This window comes from Neophocaena asiaeorientalis, unplaced genomic scaffold (assembly GCF_003031525.2).
Source record: "Neophocaena asiaeorientalis asiaeorientalis breed wild unplaced genomic scaffold, Neophocaena_asiaeorientalis_V1.1 scaffold2, whole genome shotgun sequence".
Classification (NCBI taxonomy): Eukaryota; Metazoa; Chordata; class Mammalia; order Artiodactyla; family Phocoenidae; genus Neophocaena; species Neophocaena asiaeorientalis.
This window is the reverse complement of record NW_020172182.1, coordinates 530997-553098: the sequence shown is the minus strand read 5'-3', so window position 1 is coordinate 553098 and position 22102 is coordinate 530997. Positions and strand designations below refer to the sequence as shown.

The 22102-nt window shown below is 44.3% G+C and overlaps 1 protein-coding gene across 1 annotated transcript in view; it reads left to right on the top strand.

Annotated features, from left to right (window-relative positions):
- LIPC (lipase C, hepatic type) overlaps nucleotides 1-22102 on the top strand; it is a 174484-nt gene that overhangs the window by 16846 nt on the left and 135536 nt on the right. Inside the window, exon 3 of the mRNA XM_024761422.1 lies at nucleotides 1710-1840. Coding sequence (XP_024617190.1) covers nucleotides 1756-1840 — 85 coding nt within the window. The 5' untranslated portion in view covers nucleotides 1710-1755. The remainder of the gene's footprint in view (nucleotides 1-1709; nucleotides 1841-22102) is intronic.

The following is a 22102-nucleotide window of genomic DNA, read 5'->3' as shown; positions in this document are numbered from 1 at the left end:
ACCAAGTTATCTAACTGCCTACCCAACATTTCCACTTGGATGTCTAAGAGGCATCTCAGACTCCACCTGGGCAAAACTGAATTTTTGATTTTCCATCACCAAACCTGCTCCACTCACATCCTTTCCTATCTCAGCTGCTAGCAACACCATTGTCCCATTTGCTCAAGCCAAAGTCCTTGAAGTCATCTTCAACTCCTCTCTTTCTCTGCATCCCAGTAGTCAGGAAATCCTGTTGTATCTACCTTCAAAATATATCCACCACCCATCCATCAGTCCCCAATTCCACTGTTACTGTGCTGAACCAAGGCACCATCACCTCTTGCTGGATCACTGTAATAGCCTCTTAGCAGATCTACCCACTTGCACCCTTGTTTGCTCATAATTTGCTCCTAGTCTTGCAAACTAAAATGATCTTTTACAAATATTATACAAATCATATCACTCTTCTGCTCAGAATGGTTCCCCGTGTCTCATACTATAAAAGCCAAAGTCCTTTTAATAATGTCTCCCTAATCACTGGCCTCCTTGCTGTTCCTGGAACATTCCAGGCATGCTCCTACCTCAGGGCCTTTGCACTGGCTGTTCTGGCTACCTGATGCTCTCCTCAACATGTCCACAGGGGCAACTCCCTCAAACCCTTGCTCAAAGTTCAGCTTCCCAACAAGGCTCACCTTGACCATTCTATTTAAAATCACTACCTTCCCCAACCCCCTTAACTCAGCCATACTTTTCCTTTTTCCATAGCTCTGATTACATTCTACCAATCTACATAAATCTCTTATTTATTATGTCTATTGCCTGTTATCTGACTCCTCCCATCTCCTGTGGTACATAAGCTCCACAAGGACTGGAATCTTTGTCTGTTCTCTTCACTTGCATATCTCAAGTACCTAGAGCAGTGCCTGGAATATAATAGATATTTTTTAAAAGTTTGAAAAATGAATAAAGTTTAAATAAAACTAGAAACCCAAGGAATATTACAAGAGCCACACCTGAATTTCCCCTGTCTGGTTTTGCCAAGTGGCCTTACTTCTCAGTCCTCTACCCAGTTAGAGCATCCATTAACACAGAGGAGGAAAGAGTGTGTTTACTCTAGGGCCATCTTTCAATGGGGCCCCCAGCAAAGGCATCCAGTTCTGCATCTTTGCTCCTCCATCAGCTCCTTCTTAGACTGAGGATAGAGGTTTTCTGCCCCTTTCAGCTATAGAAATGTTGCCCATCACTCTTTGACCACAGGCACCATCAATTTTGCTAAACTCAATAGAAAACAGACCACCTGGGGGCTCTCCACATAGCAGAGTCCTTTCCTTTCTCTTGGGGTTTAGCCTGCAATTTGAAATACCACTGCCAGGAGCCTGCATTCCCTTTGCATACTGCCAGAGAGAGACTTAGGCAACCATGTGGAAGTCACCTACTCCTGACCTTTGACAGAACTTCCAAACACAACACATTAACTTTAAATTGATTAATTTAGAACTGTGACCTTGGCCCAAGAAGGTAAGAGTACATGACAAGATATTTTATTTTCAAAATGTATCAGGATAAAAAATACTTTTGTAAATCAACCTTTTTTTTGTATGAGATAGAGTTAGATTTGGGTTCAGTGTAGGAAGGAAAGTGTCTGAACACTAGAAAACATGTTTAAAAGGTTAATTATTAATGGGCAGTCTTCTCTAACAAAGTATCAATAGGCAATCTGCTCTCTTTAGCTTCAGAAATTAGCAAGAAGACCTTGGTCCGGGTGAGACAGGAGAAATGGAAAATTCCCTGTGTGTCTCTGTTTTCTTGGTTTTGTGCATCTTTATCCAATCAAGTGCCCATGGACAAAGCCTGGGACTAGGTAAGAGCCTGCCTTTTCTCTGGAAATGGGCATGGATTTTCTTTTTTAAATGTACGTCACAATGAATCCAAGTGTTCTTGGCTATGTGGAACAGAACTTGCTTCACAGCATACGAGGTGTTCTGTTAGTGGCATCGAAGGTCACAAGGATGTGTAGCTGTTTGTAGGCAGGAAGCCACTCTGGGAGTAGAAGTCTTCTCAAAGCGCTTGCAACTAGCAATGAAGTCTCTCGCATATCCTATTAAGAAATAGTCAGGATAAGACTTCTTTGGTGGCAAATAATCTGAAAGAGTTTCAGATCTTCCTGAGAGTTAATTTGGCATCTAATTTGCAGTTGAGGAGAACAGCTTGCAATGAAATGCTTCATCTTGCTGAGGGTTGTCTAATTGCTGGCTCTCTCAGAAGAGAGGAATTTGTAGAATCCTCTTTCCAGTCAGGTTGAAAACAGAGCTATCATTGCACATTTTCTAGACTTCACTTTTTCTGCCAAAGTTTTACTCTGAGACTGAGGAATTCAACAGCAGTCACACCTGTTTGGTCTGTAAATTCACACACTAGGTTGATGCCCAAAGAGATCCAAATGCTTGATCAGGTAGGTGGATTCCAGGTTCCTGGCTAAGCAGTGCATTGGATCAATAAATGATGGATATGAAGTGAACTGAACACTTTGGGCAAATGAGACTGGCCTTTGGGACTTTGTTTTTGTGCTGGTTACTGGTCAGGACCTAGAAACTCTAAGGTAGAGGCTTAGACTTTTCTTTCCTCAAAGACTGCTTGGAGGGAGCTCCAAAAAGAATTAGGAACTTACTACCCAAAGATTGCCTGAAAATTCCAGAACATTTTTTTCTCCTTTAAGAGAAAAGGCTGTTCTTTATGTTTAATTATTATTTTGTATACGAGGTCAGTTAATAACTTATTAGCAGTATTAATTATTACCATTCACTGAGCAATTTGTGTGTCAACCACAAGGTTAATTATTTTGCATACATCATCTCACTTATCAAGCTGAGTCTAAAAATGATAATAATTTAGAGCCATCGGGCAGAATTGCTGATGATTTTTATTCCGTGTTCACAGGGATATTGGTGAAGGGCCTTTCCTGCCCTTTGGCCCAGAATGTTGTTTTTGTTAATTTTTTACTGAAGTATAACATATATCTAAAGGAGTGCCTATATCGTAAGTGCTCAATGAATTTTCACAATCTGAGCCAGCATCCCAGAAACCTCCCTTGCATACCTCTTGAGCCTTAACATAGATTATTTAGCTTTGGGGGGAAGCTTTTCGATAATGGACACATACAGTATATGCTCTTTTGCTTCTGGCTTCTTTCACTAAACGTTATGTTGGTGAGATTCAACCATGCATTTGCATGAGGTGTGACTCATCATTCTGTTCACTGTAGCATTTCATCGTATGAATATACCACCCTTGGTTTATCCATTCTGCTACCGATTGGCCCAGTCGATGTTTCAGTAGAGACTTGGGGGTTGGAAGCCATTAGAGTCTAGGTGAAGGATAAAAGGCAGGATGGGTTGCTGAGTATCGTCCACATTTCCCTCAACAAATCCTGTGCTGGTCAGCTACTGCTTTCCCAGGGTCCTGGTTTGTCCAAAAGCTGAGGGAAGTGGCCACTATTAGCAGGAAGGTTCTTCAAGGGAAAGGATCAGAGCCAGGAGGCCTCTTGTTCCTTTGAGAGCAGAATGTCATGGCAGAATTTCTTCTGCAGGGAGTGAGCCAGATCTGTGTGCATGAGGCTGGTGGGACATCCGCGGGGGGCATTGCAAGGAGGCAAGCATCCCACAGTAGAGCCCTAAAAGGTTGAGTATCTATACCTTGTAGGATAGTTTTCCAAACTGCCCCCCAGGGGAGATTTTGGTTGCCACAACTGGGGAGAGAGTGCTGTTGGCTTATAGGGGGTAGAAGCCAGGGACGCTGCTAAACATCCTACAATGGACAGAACAGCCCCACAGCAGTGAATTATTCAGGACGAAGTGTCAGTAGTGCCAAGGTGGAGAACACTTGGTCTGTACCAAGCTTCAACTGTCACTAGTCAGGGGCCAGGAGGAACTCCCATAGGACCCTTCCTCCTTAACCCCAATCCTCCCAGCTTACCTTTTATTATTATTAATGACATTGCTAATGGACCGACTAATATATTGTGCACCCTGTATATGCCAGACACTGTGCAAATGTTTTATCCCACCCTCACCTTGTGGTTGAGTCAGCCAGCAGAAAATTGACTTGCTGGAGGTCCCATGATTGCTCAGGGCAGAGCCACGAGAGGCACCTAGAGGTTGATCTGTCTGCCTAAGGCTACAGGTTTCTGGCCGTTGTGCTCACACCCAGTGGTTTAACAGCCAGAGATCCCTAGAAATACATTCTGCTGGGTTCCTCTCACAGGAGAGGACTATTTGAATAATTCCTGCCTACCAGCACCAAGGGAAACAAGATATGGTGAGCCTCCTGAAGACCCCAGGACACAGAGCTACCATCGTTCTCATCCCCAGACCACCCTGCCTGAGGCCCAGTCCACCCCACTGGTGTGGCCAGGAGGATCAATACTGCTTAAATGGTAGCTGCTACTCCTAGACCCTGGCAGCCCCACCTTCCAGCGGTATCCACGACCACTGCCTAAGGTGCTTGCCCCCTCCCTGCAATTCCAGCCACAGAGTCCACATCCTAGAAGCAACTGAAGCCCAGCCGTCAGTCACTTATTCATTTAACAAGTAAGTGTGCATAGGCATCTGCCATATATAAGGCAGTGCTTTTAATACAACAGTTCTCAAACTTCCTGGTCCCAGGACACCATTACATTCTCCAAAATTATTCAGAATTCCGAAGAGCTCTTTTTTTTTAATATTATTTATTTTACTTATGTATTTTGGCTGCGCCAGGTCTTAGTTGAGGCATGCGGGATCTTTGTTGCGGCATGCAGGCTTCTTAGTTGTGGCATGAGAACTCTTAGTTGCAGCATGCATGTGGGATCTAGTTCCCTGACCAGGGATAGGACCCAGGCCCCCTGCAATGGGAACGTGGAGTCTTACCTACTGGACCACCAGGGAGATCCCCCAAAGAGCTCTTTTTTACTTGGAACACAGGTATCAATATTTACCATATTAGAGACTAAAACTGAGAAAATTTTTTTAATTTTAATGCTTTTAAAAATAACAAAGTCATCACATGCTAACATATGTAACATGATATTATGAGGAATAACTCGTATTTTCCAAACAACAACAAAAAAAGTGAGTCAGAAGAGTGACATTGGTTCACAAAGAAATTTTGCTAATTTTGTAATGTCTGGTTTAATTGAAGCAGCTGGATTTTTTCATCTGTTTCTGTATTGAATCTGTTGTGATATGTTGCTTTGTCCAGAGTACATGAAGAAAACTGGCCTCACATATAGGAAAAGGGAGGACATCCTCAGAGGTCCTGCCAAGGCCCACACTCAGAACTGCTGTATTTGTGCAGCAGACACTGTACAACTGCAGACTGCACAGTAGCCCCTGCTCTCCATGAGCTTACTGTCGAATCGGGTAAGGGTAGGGAGATGGGAACTGCCTGCACTGCCAGCAGCAATAAGAGGGCCATCATCCATAGAGAATGCAAAATAATAATAGAACTTACTAAAAGTTGGTCTTCCTTTCATCATCACAATTCTATATAATGCCAGTGATAAAACTAAAGCCCCTCCCCCTCAAAATAGTTTTTTGGTCAAATTTGTAAACAACTGCTGTGGTTACTGTTGAGTTTTATTAATATATATGTAAACTTCAAATAATCACAGTTTTATATTACTTCTCCTTGAATAAATGTTCTCTATTGATGTCAATTTAGAGACCTCCCAGTTTTGCAGTTGGCCCCTGATACTCGTGGACTGTGACATGTGCTCATTGCAAGTGTCTAATGGTTCAGAATCCTCCCAGCTCACTTTGGTCATCTCATGTCTCCAAATCCCGTGGTACTTATTGCCTGTTCTTGCATTTAAACAGCAGATTTGAAATTTAAAATGATAGCATAGTGATTATAAAGACAAAGATACAGAACCCGAGAACTTCAATTCTCCTATCCCGTGTGACCACTTAAGAGTTTTGTGTTTAAAACGTAAAACAAATTTTACAGTGAACTGTGAAGTATAATATTTTGTTTGGTAAGTAAAAATTTTGTTTCTTCCAGGAAATATCTTTAATGCACTTGCGTATCTTTAAAGTGGAAATGTATTCTTCTTTTATAAATTGTTCATTGCTTTAAAACTAAATAACAAATCAAGAAAATAGTAATTATTGCTGATTTTTGCATGCATATAACTGAAAATAGCTTTGTCTTATAGAGCAAAGTGGTATTAAAATGATCCATTCTGGGTTTCAAATATATAAGGTATACCACTGAGTCTAATAAAGGAGATAAGATGTATATATAAAATTTTTTCAACTAAACCATAAAATATGCTGAGTACCACTGGAGAGGAGTGCAATGGAGTGTTTCTGTCCCCCCAAAATTCATATGTTGAAATCCTAACCCTCAATAGCATGGCATCTTAGGAGGTGGGGACTTGGGTGGTGATTCAGTCATGAGGGTGGAGCCCTCATGAATGGGATTAGTGTCTTTATAAAAGGGACCCCAAAGAGCTCACTCACTCTCTGTTCACCATGTGAGGAAACCTGGAAGAGGGTTTTCACCAGAACCCCAACATGCTGGCACCCTGATCTCAGACTTCCAGCCTCCAGAACTGTGAGAAAAATTTCTGTTGGTTACAAGCCACCCAGTCTATTGTAATTTGTTACAACAGCCTGAGTTGACTAAGACAAGGTGCAGGTAGAGATGGAGAAGAGTTTACTTCCAAGTACGTAGAGGAAAGGCTTCTGGGAGGAAGCAGCATTTGAGCCGAGTCTTGCAGGATGGAATCTGGACAAAAGTGAAGGAGGCGTTCCTTGTGCATAAGCAAAGGCAGAGAGCCAATAAAGTACACATGTTTTCCAAGTCCAAACACCTTCCAAAAACAGGCCTTCCAGGAAGGAGAAGAAGAAAAAAAAAAATAGGAAGGAGTTGATAGCAATACTACATCACAACTGCAATAAACTGAAAACAACTTGGATGCCCAACAATAAACCATCAAGGATGGAGGGTCCAGGTATTACTAATTCCTCCTTTAAACAAGCATTGTTTTGAATACCTACTACTAGAAGTTCTAGGAACTTTTGGGAACAATGATGATGAGATTCAGAAATAAAAGGCTTAATGCTGACCCTTAGGCACTCATAGTGCAATACAAGTGTTCTTAGCCTAGCCCAGGGATGGGTTTCAGAGAGGCTGGATGCCTCTTAGGATAGTACCCAAGGCTGTATGAATGTGCATTTGAGGGTAGGAGAGAAGTCATAACTTCTGGCAAATTATCAAAGGGACCTGTGACCTCTAAAAGGTTACATAACAACTGGTCTTGTAGCTTTTAGAAAATAAGTATGAGGAAATTTTAAAGGCAATAAAGTGGGGGAGAAAAAGAGGACTAAATAACCTACATATTGAATCACAACTATGATAAGACTACATTCATGTATATTGCTAGGGATTTGAAATATATGTAAAGATCTATAAAGAGTATTAAGGCCATGGAGAGAGAGAGAGAGAGAGAGAGAAAGAGAGAGAGAGAAAGAGAGAGAGAGAATGTGTGTGTATGTGTTTTAAGTGTTTAAATGTGAAAGAAAGAAAAAGTTTTTTTTAAAAAACCTGGTAAGCTGCAGTTAGATTGGTCCTGGATTTGTTGTCCCTAGAGGGGCCACCTCCCACCATCCTCATGGGCTTAGCCAAGCCCAGAAGTACAGCCCCAGCAGGACCTGAAAATTCCTAACAGGCCTCCACAACTGCAGGGAAGGTGGTTCATGAGTACTACTTGAGGTAGTATCCAGAGATGGAACTCATTCACCTGGGCGAGTACATGAAAGCAGAATCAGCAGAAAGCCAGCCCCAGAATTCTCATGAAATTCTACATGCTCTCTGCTAGAGACCCTCCCACCCGCTGCCATACTTCCTGGCCCTATGGCTGAGCCATTCTGGAGCCCTCCTGAGGGCATCGTACCCAGAGAGGACAAGCCTGAAGTGAGAGGACATCAGCCTATCTCCCACCCTGCTTGCCTTTCACAAGGGACCCAGGACCTGAACCCATATTTAATTGTGGGCCAGGTGAGCAAGATCCCCACCACCACATTCTTGCCGCCCTGTTTTCCACACCAGCTGCCACAATGCTACAAGGCATGCTGCGTCCTTGCAGGCGAGTCAGCAGGGAGAAGGGAAGGAGAGGCAGGGCTGGGCCAGAGGCTTGCCCGATTTTAGGTATGGTCCACAAGACACAGCTGAGCAGTCCCAGTTACAGTCTCCAAGGGGATGTGACCACCTTGACCTCAGCCTGGGGTGTGCGCCTGATATCCATGGGGCCCAGCAATTCTCATGGCCAGAAGGGTGGCCGTACACTGGTTCCCAGGAGAGTGTTCATTTTAGAGTGGGGCCCTGTCAGCCAGGGATCAGAGTCCAGCCCACTAGGGAAGGGGGCTGGCCGGGAGCAGGCAAAACATCTGGACCCCTGCCAAACAAGCTGAGGATCATGGCCAGACTTCAGCCCCAAGGTGAAAACTAGAAAAATGGGTCAGAGCCCAGCCAGTCCTGCAGGGAGTGGGGTTGCTATGTTAAGGTAGACAGCAGGTGCACCCAACTGCTGACAATCAGGCACCTAGCTTAGGGCAAGGAGACAAACTCGAGTCATTCCCACACTGGAAGATTCAGGGTGCAGCTATGCTTCGCAAGAGAAGGTGTAATTCGTAGGCATTGCCACAAGGTAGCGCAGTGACGCCTTAGCTGCTTCCAGGGTTTCAGGAGAGGATTCAGGTATGGGGAAAACCAAGTTTCTGGATGACTCTGGAAAACTCATGACTATTGGTTAACGTCACTCTCCTCTCTGCTTATGACTCTATTTCCAGAAACACTCATCGTTTCGATATTTCCACCATGGGATTTGAGGGGAGGGGTAGGAAGAAGTAAAGTGAAGATCAAGTGTATTGAAGGGGAGGCCTCTTTGTCCCCAGCATTTTCTCCTCCATATATACAGGTTCACCTTCAGGGGCCTGGTAAAGTAGATTTTAACAGCTTTTAGATGGCATGTTGTGGCATTAAAATAGTTCTTATGTCCATATAAAGGTGGCAACACTGAATAGTATTTTCGTTCCAAGGCTAAGTGGGACAAAAGTAGTATACCTAACTGTGTGTGTCTTGTGATTACAACTCCATGAAAACATATATTTAAGGAAAAAAAAACTACTAGAAGAAAATGTACAAACATATTCAGACTTCAGTTGAGTTTATATCTAAATTTTTGTCTCTTCCAAATTTTATGTAATGTTGTACTATGTATATAGTGTTTTGCTTTATGATTTGAATAATTTAAAAATTCACATCAAAATGATAAAACAAAGGGATTTGACTAGTCAGAGGTTCTCGAACTTTAGTGTGTATGAGAAACTTATTAAAATAAGATTTTATTAAATCTCATTTATTTATAAAATAAATAAATTCTATTAAATTTGTTAAATAAATAAATCTTATTAAAATCAGATTTCTGGGTCCCATCTGCAAGTTTCTAACTCAGTGGGCCTGGGGTAGACCCAGGAATTTGCATTTCTAGAGTTCCCAAGTGCTGCTTCAAGTGCGGGGAGTACACCTTGAGAACCAATAGAAAAACAAAAATAGACAGTTAATGGCAAAACATTAACTTGACTTGAACGCAGGTCTCCTGGTTTTCAGGTTTAAGGCTCTTCCCTCAGAAACAATACAAGCTTCCAGGGCAAACCTGGCGTTCATTTCTCAGTCTCCTGGAGGGGGGAAGGGGAGAGATATCAATGTCTATTGATCCTGAATATTGACCTCCCTCAGGGGTAGCCATCTCCCAAATAATAAAAAACCCCTAGATATTTGTGACAATTTATTCCTCCAAAATAAAACATGGTCATGCTGAAAAGAAAGTGGTTCTTGAATTGGAAAAAAAAAAAAAAATTCCCAAGCTGAGATTTACTTGTAATTGGTAGAAAAATACTAGTTGCAATAATGAATTAACCACACACAGTAAAGCATGCCTTGGCAGGCCTGAAAATAGGATCCAGCAAATTCTTTTCGTATGAGCTGGGCATTACCAAGAGCTGGGCAGAGCCTGTGATTCACAGTTGACTAGGACTGGCCTTTCTGTGACTGAGAAAAACTTTCCAGTGACAAATGTTCCAGCTTCCTTATCCCAAGACAAACCAAAATAGTGAAAACTTCTTTATACTGAAATATAACAAGATCAACACCAGCAAATTATAGCATTTATTAACCACCTACTGTGTACCAGGCTCCATGGTTTGTACGAAAACATGTTCCTAAGGACACAAAAATGAAAAAGCACACTACCATTCATCAAGGAGTTTCCCAATTGACCAAGACTGGGGCCCCCTACAGCTCTGTGTGTGTGTGTGTGTGTGTGTGTATGTGTGTAGATTAGAGATTGGAAGAGGCATAATTTCAACACAGTATGATAAGTGCACAATTAGGTACAAAACATCTCAAGGCCCTGAGGCAGGAGAGGTTAGCAGAGAAGGCTTTATAGAGGAAGTGATATTTGAGTTGAGCCTTGAAGGAGAAGTGGAAGGATGTAGCAAGCAGAAGGAAAAGCATGAGCCAGTCTTGGAGGCTTGAAAACAGAAAATGAAACTGGGAATCCCTGAGACGTTTGCTGTAGCTCAGAGGAGGGCACAAAAAAAGAAGTGGCCAGAGGTAAGGGCATCAAAGGCCATGCTAATGAGTTTGGCCCTCACCCTGGAGGCAGTGGGGCCACCACTGAGGTTGGTGTTTGAAAAAGGGAGGGACTTGGCTCTTGGCTGCCTTTCCTGCTTGGTGGATGGCTTCCCCTCACAGCCTGGCTGAAACCCTAGCCACTCCCTGATAGAAAGCGACGCTATCAGCAGGAAAAGGCAGGGCTGGCACTCGGAAGTTACAGGCTCTGCAACCGCACCTGGCTGGTGCCCACAAACACTCAGATCTTCCTCCCAGGAGGGCTCCAGCCCATGGGCAACTCTATTTGAAATTTACTTGTTAACTGCTATTCCTAACACTAAATGGTAGGAGGGATTTACACCAATGAAACTGAGGCCGGAACACATACTAGAAGCTTGAATAGGAACCTTTCATTTAAAAAGTACCTTCTTCTAAGTCTGAAAAGAGAACCATTTGCAAATTCCACGTCACACTCGTTTATAAACCTATAGCAATTTCAACTTTAAAAACTTATTCCTACCTACGTGATATCACTTGATTCTCATAATATCCCTGTAAAGAATACTGGGCAGGTATCATTATGCCCATTTTACAGATGTAAAGGTTCACCAGCCAGAGGCCACTAGGAACACACTTGGAGTCAAATGAAAGTTAGGATTATTTGGCTTACTGCAGCAACAGAAGACGCACTCCAGAGAAACCCAGGGGCATCCCTGCATGAGGAGTTGAGAGGGACTTCTTAGAAAATTTGGGCTTGTGACAGATGAAACTAAGGAAGGGTTGGGGAAGCAGGGGCAAATCTGGATGGGATTCTGTCAAAGGGGAAGGGGGCCATTCAGTGATCTAGTATCTAAATACTAGATCATTATTGTGAACTCATTATTGCTTAATTTAATCAATAACGTTCCAACAGGCAGAACTAGAGCTGGCATTGGTACAGGAGCAACAGTCTCTCCTTGTTAGTTGGAAGCAGGGAATGTTTAGTCACATTTTATGGATTCAGAGTGGCCTCCTTTCTGTCCTGTTGCAAATGTATCCGCAAAGGGTCCTTGTAGCACATTGTTTCTGTTTTGTGGGCGTTGTCTATGTTCAGCTGGGAACATCGTGGTCTGGCCGCCAGCGAGGCTCCTTTTTGTTGCTGTTGTGTTTGTTTTCATTTTCTCACATACCAAGAAACCTGGGTAATGTCTTTGACATCTCTCAATACCTCCACCCTAGCCGAACAGCCTTAGGTGGCTGCCTTTACCTCCTGCGCCTCCGATTTCTCACCAGTAGTATCCCTTCCAGCACTGATATCCTGAGTGTCAAGAGAGCTCATTGAGAGGCATCGTGGTACCCTGAGACCTTCCACAGCTACCTCATCTGGTGTCAGCTATTTAACCGTTAGTTAACGGTAGAGAGAAATATGAACGCAAAGTTCTATCCACTTTAAACATGAAACATTGCCCCCTGCCTCAAGCCTAGTGCAACTCAGTTGCCTTGAGCCATTCAAAGATTCCCAAACAACAGCAGGACAAAGGCACGATTCTGTAAGAGCAAGCCAAGCAGTAAATGACCATTAGACCTTTGGTCTCAAGGCTATTTTATAGTGGGCCAGACACACATCCATTTTTGGATAGAGTACTAACAATAAAAAATATACATTTGATGTTTACGTTGCTTTGAGTAGAACCAAGAAGTATGAAATAATAGTAACTATTATTTTTAAGAACTTTCAGATGTGCCAAATGCTTTGCCTATTTATTTCACTTAATCCATGCGACCCTCCTCTGTGATAAGCATCATTATCACCACTTTACAGGGAAAATTGTGGCTCAGAGAAAGGAAGTGGCAGGGAAGGCTCCCAGGGTCCCTGCGTTTCTCACTGGTGCTTATTTCTGGTGATGCTGGTGGCCCTTCAGAGCCATGGGTACATTGGCTTTCAGAGGTTTCCCACCTTGGATGTTACTCAGTGCCAGGGGATCCTAGGACATACTCTGAGCCTCTCTGGGCCTGGCCACTTCTAACTAGAAGTTGGCACTCACCTTACCCACTGTGAGTGATGTCTACCTCTCAATGGCCCAGGAGAAAACCCATCCTTGGACAAAGTCCTGATTCCCTTGTGTCTCAGACTCCATCACTGCCCCTCAGAAACAAGATGTAAGCACAAATCCAGGCAGACCAAAAAAAAGAAGAGGCCTCATGATATCAAGCCTGAAAATTCTGGGCCAATGTAAGGCAACCAAGGATGCTTTGAAAAGGTTAGAGCATTTTTCTTCATCCAAGAATCCTGTAGGAACAGGGCTGTTTTCACAAGCTGAGCTGGACCCTCCACAGGGGGCTTGATGACATCAGAAAAACAGCACCTGAGAAATCTCCTCTCATGAGGTCTTGCCACTGTTTCATGACTAGGTCCTCTTGGTGTGTTACTGTCATGCCCTGGCCACCACCTTCACGCCACACAGAGAGACTCCTGTCCCTGAGATTTGTGATCAGGATGAGTGATGTCAAAGCAGGAAGAGCTGGAGAGGAGACTCAGGAGGGAGGGTGGGGCTCCACCGTCGACTCACACCAGGAGACATCCAGATGACCAATTCATGCAGGGGAGTCCACACTTGGAGGATGGTGCCAGGGCCTGGGACCACTCACAGATCTAGCCACACGCCAGCTCTGTGCAGGTCTTGTGTTAGGACTCTACCACATCCAACTTTCATCAGTATATTCATTTGCTGGGGCTGCCATAACACAAGACCACAGACTGGTGGCTCAAACGAAAGAGATGAATTTTCTTGCAATTCTGGAGGTGAGAAGTCAAAGATCAAGGTGTTGGCAGGGCTGGTTTCTTCTGAGCCTTCTCTGCTTGGCTTGCACATGGCTATCTTTCCTTATCTTCACATGATCTTCCCTCTGCACATGTCTTTGTCCTCATCTTCTTATAAGGACACCAGTCACATTGGAGTAGGGCCCACTCTAAGGACCTCATTTTAACTTAATTACTTCTTTGAAGACCCAATCTCTAAAGACAGTCACATTCTGAGATACTGAGGTTTAGGACCTCACATATGAATTTGGGGGTGGGGGCAGGGAACACAATTCAGCCCATGACATCCAGCAAACCTCTGAAGATCCTGCTCAGACCTGGGTCCTGGGCCAGGCACTGGGGACCCTGGGGACACCACAGGTATATCATGGCTCTGTCTGAGCTTCAACAACTCCCTGGGGTGGTGGTGCTTCAGAGTTAGAAAAAAGAGGCTTATACGTATACCTGAGATTGGAAAGTGAGTATAAATCTGCACCCCCCAAACCAGGCCTAAACAGGGGGCTTTAGCTGTGTGGGTGCAGGAAGCTCTGGCCCACTGAGGTGCACAGGAGCCAGCTGGCAGCTAGTGGGGGAGGGGCTTGGCCCTCTGAACAGCATGATGAAGACTTTCTGGCAGCAGGAGCGATAACTGGCAGGAGGCCAAGAGAGCCAGTTTATTTGGCTCCTGGTGAGGGTAAGTGATAAAACTCACCCTCTGGCACAGCACCTGAGGCAGGATCACGCTCAAGGGAGATGCTCACTGTGAGCCCACACGGTGCTCTCTCTGGCTTGGGGAGACGACTGTCCCACACAGGCAAGCTGTCCCCAGCCAGGCCATTGCCTAGACTCACCCTGGCCTCAGCCAAGGTCGGCTGCCATCCTCTCCTGGGTGCCTGCCACCCACCCTCCCTCCACCCCCTGCAGACCCAGAAGGAGAGGACGATCGCCAGCCCGAGGACAGCGAGGGACTGGGAAGATAAACACCAGGGCTCCTCTTTGGGAAAATAAACTATAGACTCGTGAGGGAGACTGGGTGAAAGAGAACTGGATTTGGAGTCTAAAAACCTAGTCTCAGTCCTAGCTATGTCAGTTACCCACAGGTAGCCTTGAGCAAATCACCGTGATCTCTAGGCCTCTGCTTTTCAGTAGTGAATGGGGTTATTATTAGAGACCCCACAGGGTTGTTCTGAGGATGAAATGGGATCATATATGTATGTGGAATTATGTAATGCAGCTATGCATTGCCGGCCATAAAATAATCTTTGTAAGAACCTACTATTTACTAAGTCATCCTCCATTATAATACTCACCTGAGTCACTGAATACTCCCATTGTTTCCCCCACTTTTTATTACCAAAATGTCCCAGTATAGAAAAGGTTGAAAGGATAGCACAAAGAATTACAGTGAGAAGCAGCCACATAGCACAGGGAGATCAGCTCACTGCTTTGTGACCACCTAGAGGAGTGAAAATAGGGAGGGTGGGAGGGAGATGCAAGAGGGAGGAGATATGGGGATATATGTATACACATAGCTGATTTACTTTGTTATACAGCAGAAACTAACACACCATTGTAAAGCGATTATACTCCAATAAATATGTTTAAAAAAAAGAATTACCATATTCCCTCCAGATAGATTCAATAACTATTAACATTTTAGCATATTTACTTTATCTCTTTCTATGCATATTTATATGTGTGTGTGTTGCAGAACTGTTTGATTTCTCTCTGTCTCTGTCTCTCCATATACATGTGTATATATGAATAACAAATATATGTATCTCTCTCTTCTCTTTCTTTCTCTCATATATATATGAGCCCACGCTCCCAGGCCTCCTGCGGACCTCTCTTTGCTCTCTAATTACCTGCCGCACATCTCTCTCCCCACTGGACTAGGAACACCTCAGGAGCAGGGACAAGGTAGTCACCATTGTATCCCCAGGACCTGCAGGGCCTGGCACGGAGCAGGCACGTGGCAAGTGACCATTGATTATACACCTCTTCAACAAAGGACTAAGCAACATACACTTTTTTAAAGTAAATGAGTTTTAAGTCACTTCATCTGGCAAATCCCAGATCCCTGCTGGAGATAATGGAAGAAACATCCCAGAAGTGCAGGATGTTTAGGTCTACTTCCTTCCCCGTCTAAAAGCATGGGGACTCTGAAGCCACTTGGGGCTCTTGGTAAGAGGCTGCGCTCTACGGCTGTGATACAGCTATCCATTTGCAAGGGGGAAGTGCTCTTCAGACCACAGTCTACTCTGGAAAACACACATGCACAGAAAAGCTGGCTCTGTCCCTATTATGGATCTTACAGAAGTGATTCTGAGTCCTTTAGGTTTCCATGGAACCAGGAACCCACTTCCAGACCAGCGAGAGTGGGAAAAGGGGATGTATATCATGTTTGTGTTGTTGTCTTGCCTATAAATTCCCTACAAAGCTCATGACTTTCATAGGAGTTTTAAACTTCCCCCAGGTTCAGATGATGCTTGTTAAAGCAGAGTTTCTCAAACTTTAATGTGCATATGAATTGCCTGAGAAGCTTGATAAAGTGAATGTTATGTTTCAGTACATCTGGGATGGGCTCCAAGATCTTGTTTCTAACAAGCGTTCGGGTCGTGCCATTGCGGCTGGTCACCAAAACACACTTTGAGAAGCAAAGTTCTGAAGAACACAAAATAGCTCCTCATTTACTTGGTGAACTAGTAATTGGGCACCTACTACTAGACATAAGGCAGCGTACTAGCACTGGAGGTACCAGGAGACGGGAAGAAATGTAAGGAGGAAGACACAGTTCTTTGCCTCAAATCCAGCTGGATATGCCTCATTACTATGTCTAGGCACTTGGCTTAAATTGCCTTAATTCTTATAATTTATAATCTCTACAGTGTATACTGTTGTTCTCCTTTTACTTGTGAAGAAACTGGAGCTCATTCAGCTTAACTGTCTTATCCAAACCAGTGAAAGGATGCTGTGAGATTTGAGCTGAGGGCTCCCTGACTCCGAGGCCTGTGTTTTCCCCATGCACCTCTCTCACACCTGGCCTTGATGCACTTTTCACCAAGTGCCCAGATGGAAGGGCAAGGAGAGCCCTTAAAACAGACCTCAGTAGCCCGAGGGGAAGGACGTGGGGTGGCAGCCGGCAGAAGGCACTAAGTAACCACCAGAGAGGGGAATTAGGACCTAGCAGGTGCCTCAAGGCTGCCTTCCTTGGGTCTCTGGCTGTTACAGGTAATATATTTCCTAATGTGGCGGATCAAATGCAGCCTACACTAGTAAATTTCAACCACAAATTATGGCCTGAACTTTGTCACCAAATGGCTGTGTGACTTTGGATAAATCATTGCCCTCACCTGGATTCAGAATTGGGAGCTCTTTAATTCCTTTTCTCTCTGACAAAATGTTTCTGAGCTCTCTTCCATTCTTCCCGTCAAGTCAGGGTGAACGCTTCTTTGTTACGTCCCCACTTGGGGTTCCCCCAGCCCCAACTTCTTAGCTCAGGACTGGGAGTTTCTGTGGATCACTTTGCAGTCTTCCTACTTTCTTTTTTATTTTTTTAAATATTTATTATTTATGGCTGCGTCACATCTTAGTTGCAGCACGTGGGCTCTTTGTTGCAGCATGCAGGCTTCTCTCTAGTTGCAGCACGCAGGCTCAGTAGTTGCGGCACGTGGGCTCTCTAGTTGTGGCACATGGACTCTAGAGCGCGCGGGCTTAGTTGCCCTGATGCATGTGGGATCTTAGTTCCCCACCCAGGGTTCGAACCTGCGTCCCCTGCATTGGAAGGTGGATTAGTAACTACTGGACCACCAGCGAAGGCCAGTATTCCTACTTTCCCTCCTAACTTCACACATGTTTATTGAGCACAGCTCTGCCCCAGATGCTGTGCTGAGGGCTGGAAATGCAAAGGCAATGAGATGCATTCCATCTCTCAGCAGAGTGGCCCCAGGGCACCTAACCCAGCACAGGCAGGGGCAAGCAGGGCTGAGTGGGCAGATTCCCCACATGCCAGGGCTTCATCCTCCAGCAACCCTTTGAGGTGAATGCTCTTATCATCCCCATTTTAAAGATGAAGAAACTGAGGCTTACGGAGATCAAGTTACTGTCCCAAATAATTAAAGATCAAATGAAATAATGTATGCAAAAAACTTAGCAGGGTGTCCAACAAGTAGGAAATAAATGGTAACTAAAATGCCTTCTTTAAATGGCAGAACAGGGAGTAAGAGCCAGTTAGCCTCTCTCTCAGAGACAACAAACTGGAGAGTTGGAGAAAGGCCTCTTGTCTCCCCTGGAGGACGAAGACCAGGCTTGGGACGGACCATGCATGATGAGAAAACTGCTGAGGAAAGAAGCAAAATAACCATCAAAAAAGAGCTTGACAGGGTCCAAAGCACCCCAGTGCACACGTGAGGGCAGTGTGAGCTCTGATGGTGGTGACAGCGATTAGTCATGCTGGGGGAGGTTCGGATAGCCCAGCGCCCTTTGTCCTTCCTAGATGGCTGCTCACCCCAGGCTCAGCTATTCCATGTTTCAGCTGTCACGCTCCCCATCTGGGTAATGGAGTGTTATGAAGCATGTTGGAGGCCATCAATTAGTGCTTAACTCCATGTCTGTTGGGCTGTATTTCCAAGGATGCTCCACTCAGATCCACGGCAGAGGTAAATCTTTCTCCTTTTCATTCGATGGCTTGGAATTAAAATGCCTAACAGGTTCTCACAGAGAAATTGAGATTTATGGGTCACTGTCAATATCAACACATGTTGGCCATTATTTGAAAGCCTCCTAGCTCCTCAGGACTGATTGCTATTTACTTTGAAAGATGAATGTGGCTTTATAATCCACTCGGGTTGCTGCATGTGTTTCTTCCCTTGGAGACTTTTTTATTCCATTTCATGCTGTTTTGCCTGGTGGTGTAAGCCCCACCCTGCCCCCAACCCTTGAATACTCTGATGTATTTGAGGCACTGGAACAGAGACAAGAGGAGCCAGTGCATCCTCAGTCCAGATGCTAGTGTCATAATAGGGAAGGAGCACCTTAGTAGCAAAATTACCCCTATTTCATGGACTGAAGCCACTAAACATGATCTGAGGCCAGAGTTGAGACCACCAAGGAGCTTGCTTGAGGAGCAATAGGTGGTCTCCTCATGAACACTTCTGGCCTTTTGTGTGGCTGGGCAGGGTGTGGAAACTGATACAGTAGCTGAATCACTTAGGTCAGTGGTTTTGACATTGGTTCTCAAACTTGAGCCAGCATCAGAGTTGCCAGGAAGATTTGTTAAAACATGGATTGCTGGGCCCCACTCCAGACTTCCTGGTTCAGTAGGCCTAGGGTAGGGCCCAGGACTTAACATTTGTAACAAGATGCCAGGTGATGCTAATACTGATGTTCGTCCTGGGTCCCACTTGAAGAACCACTTTAGAAGTATTACAGGCCATGAGTGGGGGAGATGAGGATGCTGGCAATGTTTGTCATTCTAGGAAAAGAATAACAACATCTAGAGAGGAATTTTTATTAAGTTTTGCTGGACAATGTATAATTTAAATCCCTTTCTATGAAATCTTCAGTTGAAGATCAATTTCCATTAATAAGCTGTAAAGCTGGATCTATTTTGGTAATGCATTGAAGTGCTGATGGGTCTGGGACCACCCAGGCCACCCATCAGTGGTGTGCTATAGCTAGGTTACTAGGAGGTCATGGTCTGGCTGCTGGCATGTTTTGACAACTTTATTGGGTGACAACTGTAAGGAGATTCCTTGTGTTGATAACAGAACCTGTGGTGCTGGTTCACACACAATTGGTCCCTAAGAGATTTTTCCCTGCAATAGTCAGGATTTGCAGGTGAAACTGGACCCAGGGCAATAAAGGGACACAGTCTAAAGACTCCAGGAGCTCCATGTTGAATACCAGAGGGTCATTGGAGACAGATAATATATATATATTTTTTGCATCAGCCCTTACTTTGTAAGTCACAAGGCTCCAAATGCCCCAGGAAATGTGCTAGAAAGAGCCATTGTGTACTGAAGTCAGGCTGCCCCAAGACTTCCCCATCAAAATCCATTGGACTGGGCAAGTCATCACTTGGGATTCATTACTTGCAGGAGGATGTCCCCAGAGCAATCAAAAGGCCTGATTCTTACAGGGTTGGGAGGCTGTTACTAAGACAGGTATTACAGTGGGGATGAAGGAAAGTCAATATATTTGGAGATGTGAAAAAGGTAGATAAGAATACCCAATGATTGATTGTATTCGTTTGGACTTCTGGTCATAAGAACAGAAATCCAATTCAAATTAACTTAAGCAAAAAGGGGAATTTATTTACTCACATAACAGGGATGTCCAAAGTACAGGCTACAGGTACAGTTGAATCTATGCCTATAACAAAGACACAATGTCTGTCAATTCTCTCGCTTTCTCCCTTTTTCTCGCTTTCCCCCACTCCTTGATGGCACTTGAGAGTTCCATCACTCCTTAGAGCTTAAAATTCCAGAGAGATTATAATATTTTATCACATACCTCTGACAAACATTCCAGAAAGGACTCTGCTTGGCTGGGGGCTCATCTCTAAGTAGACAACTATGGCCAGGTGGATGGGCTCTCCAATTGGCCTGGTTTGGGAAGCATGCCCACCCTTTGGGTAGGATCAGCTCTACCCAAACCCTCTGAGCGGGAGATGTCAGCCTGACCACAGAGGACTGGCTCTGCAGCTTGTGGATGGCGGGGGATGCAAGGATGACTCCTGCTTCCTCAGGGGCAATCAGAATGATTTCTCTGTTTCTCTTACACACACTTCACCATGCACACTGGGCCCCTGCTCAAAGGCCTGCTGTAGCAGCTAGTCTACCTGGGCAGACCTGGCCTCAGGAGCATGGAGAAAATCCTGGATGACCTTACAGACTCAGCTGTTTGTAGAGGTCATGGTCTGGCTGCTGGCATGTTTTGACAACTTTATTGGGTGACAACTGTAAGGAGATTCCTTGTGTTGATAACAGAACCTGTGGTGCTGGTTCACACACAATTGGATTTGCAATTAGTTCTTTAACACATAGGAGCACCAATGCCACTTTCAAGCCTTTCTTCCTCCCCGAGGAAACTAGATGGGTGAAATAAATAAAATCAGCATTTTTATTGGCTTCTTAGGAAGTTCAGGAGCCTATTTTCAAGGCTGTGTTAAATACACACTTCCAGAGACCTTCAAGATGGCAGAGGAGTAAGACATGGAGATCACCTTCCTCCAAGACATGGAGATCACCTTCCTCCCCACAAATACATCATAAATACATCTACATGTGGAACAACTCCTGCAGAACACCTACTGAACGTTGGCAGAAGACCTCAGACTTTCCAAAAGGCAAGAAACTCCCCACATACCTGACTGTGTGGCTGGCAGGGTCTTGGTGCTCCAGCCAAGTGTCAGGCCTGTGCCTCTGAGACGGGAGACTGAGCTCAGGACACTAGACCACCAGAGACCTCCTGGCCCCATGTAATATCAATCAGCAAAAGCTCTACCTGAGATCTCCATTTCAATGCCAAGACCCAGGTCCACTCAATGACCAGCAAGCTACAGTACTGGACACCCTATGCCAAACAACTAGCAAGACAGGAACAAAACCCCACCCATTAGCAGAGAGGCTGCCTAAGACCATAATAAGTTTACAGACACCCCCAAAACACACCACCAGATGCGGTCCTGCCCACCAGAAAGACAAGATCCAGGCTCATCCACCAGAACACAAGAACCAGTCCCCTCCACCAGGAAGCCTACACAACCCACTAAATCAACCTTAGCCACTGGGGGCAGACACCAAAAACAACGGGAACTACGAACCTGCAGCCTGCGAAAAGGAGACCCCAAACACAGTAAGTTAAGCAAAATGAGAAGACAGAGAAACACACAGCAGATGAAGGAGCAAAGTAAAAACCCACCAGACCAAACAAATGAAGAGGAAATAGGCAGTCTACCTAAAAAAGAATTCAGAGTAATGATAGTAAGATGATCCAAAATCTTGGAAATAGAATGGAGAAAATACAAGAAACTTTTAACAAGGACCTAGAAGAACTAAAGAGCAAACAGTGATGAACAACACAATAAATGAAATTTAAAATTCTCTAGAAGGAATCAATAGCAGAATAACTGAGACAGAAGAACGGATAAGTGACCTGGAAGATAAAATAATGGAAATAACTACCGCAGAGCAGAATAAAGAAAAAAGAATGAAAAGAATAGAGGACAGTCTCAGAGACCTCTGGGACAACATTAAACATACCAACATTCGAATTATAGGGGTCCCAAAAGAAGAAGAGAAAAAGAAAGGGACTGAGAAAATATTTGAAGAGATTCCAGTTGAAAATTTCCCTAATATGGGAAAGGAAATAGTCAATCAAGTCCAGGAAGTGCAGAGTCCTATACAGGATAAATCCAAGGAGAAAAACGTCAAGACACATATTAATCAAACTATCAAAAATTAAATACAAAGAAAAAATATTAAAAGCAGCAAGGGAAAAAAACAAATAACATAGAAGGGAATCCCCATAAGTTTAACAGGTGATCTTTCAGCAGAAACTCAGCAAGCCAGAAGGGAGTGGCAGGCCATATTTAAACTTATGAAAGGCAAAAACCTACAAGCAAGATTACTCTACCCAGCAAGGATCTGATTCAGATTCAACAGAGAAATTAAACCCTTTTTTTTTTTT